The 8,945-nt window shown below is 34.4% G+C and overlaps 1 protein-coding gene across 1 annotated transcript; it reads left to right on the top strand.

The window, feature by feature from the left end:
• Window positions 1–2,036: 2,036 nt before the first annotated feature.
• LOC139883796 (kinesin-like protein KIN-4A) lies at window positions 2,037–8,491 on the top strand. The gene is made up of 26 exons (XM_071867925.1): window positions 2,037–2,159; window positions 2,319–2,465; window positions 2,581–2,730; window positions 2,843–3,096; window positions 3,299–3,486; window positions 3,581–3,705; window positions 3,872–3,908; window positions 4,089–4,180; window positions 4,310–4,420; window positions 4,541–4,654; window positions 4,778–4,871; window positions 4,983–5,098; window positions 5,263–5,361; window positions 5,445–5,558; window positions 5,649–5,765; window positions 5,857–5,937; window positions 6,065–6,136; window positions 6,258–6,351; window positions 6,426–6,457; window positions 6,646–6,743; window positions 6,825–6,923; window positions 7,085–7,306; window positions 7,500–7,662; window positions 7,781–7,939; window positions 8,040–8,260; window positions 8,434–8,491. The coding sequence occupies exons 1-26, from the start codon at window positions 2,037–2,039 to the stop codon at window positions 8,489–8,491; spliced, it is 3,180 nt and encodes a 1,059-aa protein (XP_071724026.1).
• The last annotated feature ends 454 nt before the right edge of the window (window positions 8,492–8,945 follow it).

Genomic DNA, 8,945 nt, shown 5'->3' on the forward strand with positions numbered 1-8,945 from the left:
TTTTTTAGAGTAAATTGTCACATTTGATTTATTTGAGAAACCATTTTGTCTCATTCTCATTCGTATATTGTACACCAATATGATACAAAAAGTCTCCTATGACTTGGAGTACAAATGTAAAAGTTAAAAAGGATTTTGGATTTTTACCATTTTGACCCGGTCTATAACCTAGTTAGATACTCTTCTGTAGTACGGACTCGAGCTGACAAAAGTTACTGATGGTAACTGGTAAGTACACAAACCGGTAATCTAGTAACTACCTGCGGCGAGGCTTGCACGCCGCAATAAATTTACAGCTGTTATTTTTGGTACAACTTATTCATACGTGGAAAGTAAATAAATAATTTTACTACTAATTTTTTGATGGAAAAATCATCACTATTTTTTTTCTTCTTAAAGAAATTGACATTATGCTTTCAGTTAAAACTGTACACTTAAATCATGCACTTCAAATTAATTACAGAAGGTTAGTTATTAACAGCGAGAATATTAATTTTTTTTTTTTTGAATTTAATATTAATTTCTTTTTGATACTCCTGTAACAGAGAATATTAATTTCTTACCAGACACACACACCACTGGTTAATTTAATGGAGTTGAGAAAATGTATACAGTATTATTTTAAATACTGTTATATCATTCATGGGAAGCTGCAAACAGATCAGATCAGATCAGATCTCCATAACAAAGCATTCAATAAAGCGTCAATTTAATTTCTCTTCTATAGTATATTATTCAGCAATATTATCGCTCAGTCGAATAACAAAGGGCATCGAAAATGACCATTGTCTTGTCGGATGAATGATTATTTTCTCAGGATGTATCTTCATTTTAAGTTTATTTTCCTTATGTAATTCGTAATAGTCGAATCGATGAAAATTTTGAGAAATTTTTAAACTGGATTATTATTATTCTCAGATAGGTGTTCATATATAGAGTAGATTATACTTATTTATAGAATATTTCGATTTCAAGACTGAAACACAATACAACACTTGCTGTTCTTTATATATATGTTTTTTTTAATTTAATCATATAAATTATGACCAATCGTGACATGAGCTATTGATTAACGAAATGATTTAATGATTAATAAAAAATCATGTAAAAATTTAACATAAATAATGTAAAATAAATTAAAGTTATGTAAAATTAAAAGGAGAGAAGATAAAAAGAGAAAGATATACATAAATTAATTTCATTTACTCCCTCAGCGTATAAATATATAACGTTTTTGATATTTTTTTTTTGTCTTTATATAGTTGAAGTTTTAAGAATATCGATACAAATTTTACATTTATATCCCTCCCCAACCTTTATCCCACATACAATTAATATTAATAATTTAATTGAGAGAAAAAAATTAAAATTATAAAATAAAGTTAATTTTTATATTAAAATTAATAATATTGATATTCGTAAAAGATTTAAATGTGTCAACTATTCAAATACGGATATAATATATATACACGTAGAAATGAAATATTTCTTCGATCTCAGCTCATAAAAAAGTAGTATAATGTAGTAATGGACTGTAAAAAAATAAATATATTGATATGGATAGAGTGTTAATAATAATAATAAAAATAAAGGAAAAAAATAAGGTTTGTAAAAAAAGAAAAGAAAAAGGGGGAATAATTAAAGAAAGAAAGAAAATAAGAGGTGAGAGATAGCTGTAAATAGAGAGAGGAATGAATGCCAAGTAGTCCTCCAGAAGCGTAGAGTATGGAGTGAGTAATGCAATGGCAGCCAAGACTGAGTGAGTGAGTGAGTGAAGACGAAGGAAACTACTTCTTTCTTCCTTTCCTCTCTTATTATAAATCTCTCTCTCTCTCTCTCTCATTTTCAGCTCTTCACTCCCATTCCCTCCACGCCTGAAACTCCTATTTCTTTCTCTCTCTTTCTCTTGTTGTTAAATCATTTTCTTCACTCCTAAATTCCCAACTAATTACGATTGTGACTGAATGCTCGTTCCCATTTCCCCCCTCACAATCTAAATCATTCCCAAATCCATTTCTTCTTCACTTTTTCTAAATATGGATTCGTCGCCGGACAACTGCTGCACTGTAAAAGTGGCAGTTCACATTCGTCCTCTTATCAACGACGAGAGGCTTCAATCCTGCAAAGAGTGCGTCTCTGTCACTCCTGGGAATCCTCAGGTAAAGTAATCTAATAAATAATTACATACAGAGTTGTTTGAGCTCGAGAATAGTCTATCCTCTAATTAAATCAATACTGCTCTTTACAGTTATATGTATTTTGCTGCATTTGAAATTACTAGTAGATAGCTAATGGGTTTTCAATTTTGTGTTTTTCAGGTACAAATCGGCTCGCATTACTACACATTTGATCATGTTTATGGAAATGGCGGCTCTCCATCTTCCCGTATGTTTGACGAATGTGTTGGCCCGCTTGTCGAAGGATTGTTCCAAGGCTACAATGGGACTGTACTTGCTTATGGTCAGGTAATGTTTTTACAACCTTCGTTGGAATTATGAAGTGGAGAGAATTTCGTAATATCCGATTTTTTAGCTTCGTCGGACGGATTATTGATTGATGATGTTTTCTTCTTGCTCGCAGACTGGTTCTGGTAAAACGTACACCATGGGAACCGGCTTCAGGGATGGTTTCCAAACAGGACTTATTCCACAGGTTATGAATATGTTATTCGCCAAAATCGAGAAATTGAAGAATCAAACAGAGTTTCAGTTGCACGTTTCCTTCATTGAGGTACTTCGATCGGTCTAGGATTGGTTGTTCTCCTTTTAAGTTTAGGCTTTTACTCAAAACTTTTATGATTATAATGATGACAAGGGATTAATTAAGGCTTTTGGAATTAAAGATTCTGAAGGAAGAAGTGAAGGACTTGCTGGATTCTGTATCAGGTAGCAGGTCTGCAACCACAAATGGGCATAATGGGAAAGTTGCTCTTCCTGGGAAGTCACCTATACAAATCAGAGAGTCATCAAGTGGAGTAATAACCTTAGCAGGAACAAAAGAAGTAGCTGTTAGTTCATTACAAGAAATGGCCAACTGTCTAGAGCAAGGGTCCTTAAATCGAGCCACAGGCAGTACAAATATGAACAACCAGTCAAGGTAATTCACATTTGTCTAAACTCTTTCTGCTGATTCGCTGTCAGATTCTGGCTCTCTGGTATGCCATCAAGATAATGTCATATCTGACATTGGTTCGGAGAACATCTCTAGAGAAATATATTTTGATCAGATGATCAGCATGATCATTTTCATTAAATTCAACGCTAAATGCATTTGGTTTTTCTTGTGCATGTTTCTAAAGTCGGTCACATGCCATCTTCACCATCACATTGGAACAGATGCATGAACTCCGTCCAGCTTCTCCAAGTGATAATACTCATGATGGGGATTTGGGTGATGAATATATATGTGCAAAGCTACATTTGGTTGATCTTGCTGGATCTGAACGAGCTAAAAGAACAGGTTCTGATGGTCAGCGTTTAAAAGAAGGTCGGTAAAAAGTGCTTTTCATTTGAAGGAAACAAAATTTTCTTTTATCATCTCATATTTGATATTATCTGTTCAATGGTGGTATGATGAATAGGTATACATATCAATAAGGGGCTACTTGCACTAGGCAATGTCATAAGTGCCTTAGGGGATGAGAAAAAGAAGAAAGAAGGGTTGCATGTTCCTTACAGAGATAGTAAACTCACTCGACTTTTACAGGTAATTAATCCTGTTTACTTATTAATTGTCAATGTTAACATTAATAAGCATGGACATTATGCTAGTTCAGAATCTAGCTATATTAGTTACGTCGTGTTGTTCTTGATGATATGATACTTCTTTCAAAGCTTCTGAAGTCTAAACATCAAACTTTTGCATTTGGCAGGATTCACTCGGTGGAAACAGCAGAACTGTTATGATAGGTAGAAACTAAAATGGATTGTTTATATATAAGTTAGTATTTTATTTTGATCTGGATATTCATATTTTGTATGAGATATCTTGTGTCTTTGTATTATCTTTACCCTAAAATTTATTTCAGTAGGTAACATCAAAATCAAATTTTGAAGTTAATTATTCAAAGTCTTAATGGCATCTTTCAGCTTGCATTAGTCCTGCTGACATCAATGCAGAGGAAAGTCTGAACACCCTAAAATATGCAAATCGTGCCCGTAATATTCAAAATAAACCTATAGTAAGTCTTCTTCTTGACTTTGTTATAACCATTTTTTGTTCTTGCTATCCTCAAACTGTCAAACTCCATTAGACATTTACAGAAACTGAACCAGGTTTCTTTCATTACAAAATCTTCTGTTTTGTGCAGGTAAATAGGGACTTTATGTCCAATGAGATGCAACAATTGCGCCAGCAGCTTAAGTATTTACAAGCGGAACTTTGTGCTCGTTCAGGAGGAGCTCGATCAGATGAAGTTCAGGTATTTGCTTTAAAAAAATATGTATTTACAGCAGTGTTCATCTTTTCCATGTTGGTTTTTCCTGATGATATTCCAATTTTTTTATTTATTTATTTTAAATCATACTGTCCTTTTCTACAGGTACTCAAAGAAAAGATTACTTGGCTGGAGGCTACGAATGGTGACCTTTGTCGTGAACTTCATAAATACCGCAGCAGACGTGCTATAGCAGAGCATTATGAAACTGATTCTGAAGTATGTCACCAAAATAATTTGTCTCGTAAAAGGATTGCATTTTCCATTTTGTAGTATCGTCCAATAGTGATCTATAAATTGTAAATGTTCTTGTTTTGTGATATTTCATCTTTTACATAGCAGGAAGACCATATCTCCTTAAGCAAAAGTGATGGACTAAAGAGGGGTTTTCAAAGTATTGATGCGTCTGACTATCAAATGGCTGAAGCCATATTAGGTATAGTTGGGTGATTCATATCTGTTTCTAAACTGATTAAATAATGCTATTTATGTTTCTATTTTCTCCTTAACTGTTCTTAAATTTGGATTTAAATGACAATATATGCAGTTGAAAATTCTCTGGAAATGGATGAAGTGGCAGAAAAAGAATGGGAGCATGCGGTTCTGCAAAATTCCATTGACAAAGAATTAGATGACTTAAACAAGCAGTTGGAACAGAAAGAGGTCTCATATGCAACACTTTTTTATGCATGAGCTTGTGAAAGTTAATATTTACATAGTGTAAATGAAGATAGTTAATTCTAGTACATTAGCTTGTGTTGCAAGTCTGATGTTCTGGTCTAGTGTCATGTGCTTTTGTGTTTTAATTCGGGACTTTAACTTTGCAGTCTGAGATGAAACTTATCAGAGGAGCTGACACAGAAGCACTTAAGCAGCATTTCTCAAAGAAAATTATGGAACTTGAGGCAGAGAAGAGGAGTGCACAGGTTCTTTAAAACACTCTTGTGTACATCTAACGTGCCCTTCATTTATTCATGACTAATATCTGGTTATTTTGACTCTATTTCAGCTAGAGAGAGACCGCTTGTTGACTGAAGTTGAAACCCTTTCTGCTAATTCAGATGGTCAAACACAAAAGATGCAAGATAAATATGCTCAGAAACTGAAAGCACTCGAGTCACAGGTAAGATTCTGAACACTCCATTTACCACTATGTTGTAAGAACCTATTGTGGTGGTTTAATTATTAAGCATATTTTATCTTGTATGTTCAGATTTCAAATCTTAAGAAGAAACAAGAAAGTCAGGTTGAGCTTTTGAAGCAAAAACAGAGAAGTGAAGAAGCAGCAAAACGATTGCAAGCTGAAATACAGTATATCAAGGCTCAAAAGGTTCTTTTTGCTTAAATGGAATTAGATTCCGTTTCCTAACTGTCAATACATCGTATAGTTACGTGACATATCTTACTTTTTCCTTCTCTAGGTTCAATTGCAGCATAAGCTAAAGCAAGAGGCAGAACAATTTCGACAATGGAAGGCCTCTCGCGAGAAAGAAGTTCTACAGGTACTTCATAACTGACGGGACAGTCTGTATTTCAATTGTCACCAATTTCCATTGCTGCTATTTGTTCTTCAGTTCTTACTTTTTCTAAACATGTACCCTTGGTTTGAATTTGGTTTTTCTTGAGTAGCTGAAAAAGGAGGGAAGGAGAAATGAGTACGAAAGGCATAAACTCGAAGCGCTGAATCAGCGACAGAAAATGGTAATGATTATGATACATGAATCAATAAGAGTTGGACTTTACTTTTCTATTTCATATCCAGCCATTCTTTGGTCTATAGGTGCTTTGAATTATATTTCATTGGTGTCTTCTTGGCTCGCAGGTTCTTCAAAGGAAGACAGAAGAGGCAGCATCAGCTACCAAAAGACTTAAGGAGCTGCTAGAAGCTCGCAAGCCTTCTGCTTGTGATAATTCTGGTAATTATTTGTTTTTTGTATTGTATTTCTCATCAAATATTTTGTTCTCTAATGTCTTTTGTTTTCCCTTCCAGTTCATTCCAATGGATATACACCAACTGTACAGGTAAATGATCATATAATTGACACTTTCTTTTTGTACAAGTTAGCAATATTTTTATCCTTCAAATTTTAGAATGCAAGATACTTGGCATACATTTAAAAACCAATTCGCATTGCAGACTTCTAATATTATATTTTGTCACATGTAAGTGTTTGAACTTTGAAAAGTACTAATTTGACTTGCATTTCTAGAGCAATGAAAAAGCTTTGCAAAAGTGGCTTGACCATGAGCTAGAGGTTGTGGTGAACGTGCATGAAGTTCGCTTTGAATATGAGAAGCAAAGCCAAGTGTATGTTTTTAGTGCTTTGTAAATTATAATTCATCTGGAATATTTAGTTTTCTTGAAACTTATGTAAAATTTACTTCACAGAGGAGCTGCGCTGGGAGAAGAATTATCTTTAATGAAACAAATGGAGCAAGACTCTTCAGATGGGAACAGCCCTCATAGCGGAAAGAATGGACATTCTAGGTATAATCCAAATATCTTGTACTTAGTAATTTCTATTTTTTGATGAATTTTGAAATATAATATTTGGCCAGTTTATTAATTACATTAGCAGAGGTTCAATGTTTTCTATATTTTCAGAGCATACTTCTTCTGACATTTGTGTTTCTAATAAAAACCATTAGATTGTTGTCCATGTCACCAAATGCAAGAACGGAAAGGGTAGCTTCTCATGAAAACATGTTGAACATGTATTCAAATGCCCTGCACGGAATGGCTTCACAGCTTTCTGAGGCTGAAGAAAGAGAGCGTGCCTTAAACGGTCGTGGTCGGTGGAACCACTTGCGCTCAATGGGAGATGCTAAAAATATGCTTCAGTGTGTTTTTAATACTGCCGCTGAATCAAGGTACATAATTTATTGTTATTCTTTCCATTTTCCATTTCTGCGGCTCTTTAAAAAGGTTTGAGCGCTTTCCTAGGGTTTCTTTCATTCGTCTATTCGGATGGTTTAAAGTTCGGGGGGAGTTGGTTTTGCTAGTGGTTGGAAGTATATTCCCATTGTCCCGGCTGACCTAACTATAATATCCTACTTCACTTAGGTGCCAATTGTGGGAAAGAAACATGGAAATTAAAGATCTGAAAGAGCAAATGAATGAGCTAGTATCATTACTACATCAAAGTGAAGCCCAGAGAAATGATCTTATAAAGGAGCAGAAATTGAGGGAGCATGCTCTTGCCATTGCATTGGCCACATCACCTTCGGTGAAACCATTTGTTTCCATGTCATTTTATGTCCATATTTGGTTCTGTATACAAACTTTTATAGATTTTATTAGAAGGTTTATTCTTTTATTCGTGACTCTATGGGAATATCATTCAGCTGGAGAATTCACGGAGTAGTTCGGAACACTATGCGGATGATATGAGTGGTCCGTTATCGCCAATGTCTGTTCCAGCTCCAAAACAACTAAAGTTTTCTCCTGGGATAGTCAACGGCTCAGTTAGAGAACCAGCAACATTTCTAAATCAAACCCGAAAGGCATTCTCCTTATTCTCAGGCTTTTTATTTGTTTGGTGTCATTATTATATAGCTAGTATTAACTAAGTTTTCGGTGATTGTTTTTTTTTTCTGTATTCAGATGGTTCCAATTGGACATCTCTCGACGAAAAGGCAGCTGGCATCATCATCTGTTGGACAAAGTGGAAAACTATGGAGATGGAAGAGGAGCCATCATCAATGGCTTCTCCAGTTCAAATGGAAATGGCAGAAGCCATGGAAGCTCTCGGAATGGATCAAGCACAATGACGAGACTATCATGAAATCCAGACCACGTGCACTTCCTCTCGCTGATATGATCTCGTAAACCGAATTCACATAGCTTTTCTGAATTTGACTGCTACATACAAAAGACCCAACACCTTGCCTGTTATAATATACCTTTCGTTGCTGGTAAACGTTTTTTGCCATGTTTAAATTATTCAATTTCCCAGCAAAAGAAAATGATAATTTATTTATTTATCATGTGATTACAGGCAAGCTCTAATTTTTGAAGATGGGATAGGAGTTTTCTACGACATAGTTGTTAGATAGATGTTTTAATTGATTGTATATTATCCGTAGTTTCCTTTATTTCTAATTTTCATTCATTTATTTCTGTATGGAAAAATGATCTTGTATTTTCAAAATGTAAGCACCTGCTCTTGGTTCTATCAATAAAGTCGGCTAATTATTCCCATGCAACTGCTTTTACTGTAAATAAATAGTTAATGTTTCAAGCTTTTGAAATTTTGATTCACCAGCCAGGCAACCACCAAGCTAACTTAATATTGAGACACAAGAGTAAGCTAGAGTTCTCCAGCTTGTATAATCTAAGTTAGTATACCATTTTTTGTTTTTTGTTTTTTTGATAAATGTAGGAAAATTATTAATTAAGCTTGTTTGTGGCAGAATCAAATAGTTTGTGAAACAAATAGTTTGTCAATCGGCAACGACAATTCTCAAAAGAAAACCTAATGCTCCAAACTAGAGGTCGAAATACAAAAAT

Source organism: Rutidosis leptorrhynchoides, unplaced genomic scaffold, assembly GCF_046630445.1.
Source record: "Rutidosis leptorrhynchoides isolate AG116_Rl617_1_P2 unplaced genomic scaffold, CSIRO_AGI_Rlap_v1 contig453, whole genome shotgun sequence".
NCBI lineage: Eukaryota > Viridiplantae > Streptophyta > Magnoliopsida > Asterales > Asteraceae > Rutidosis > Rutidosis leptorrhynchoides.

Excerpts from the sequence above, each read along its gene's own strand:
- LOC139883796 (XM_071867925.1), top strand. The coding sequence starts at position 2,037 with ATGGATTCGTCGCCGGACAACTGCTGCACTGTAAAAGTGGCAGTTCAC. Across the intron at positions 2,466-2,580 it reads CTGTACTTGCTTATGGTCAG|ACTGGTTCTGGTAAAACGTA; the intron begins GTAATGTTTTTA and ends TCTTGCTCGCAG. Across the intron at positions 2,731-2,842 it reads TGCACGTTTCCTTCATTGAG|ATTCTGAAGGAAGAAGTGAA; the intron begins GTACTTCGATCG and ends TTGGAATTAAAG.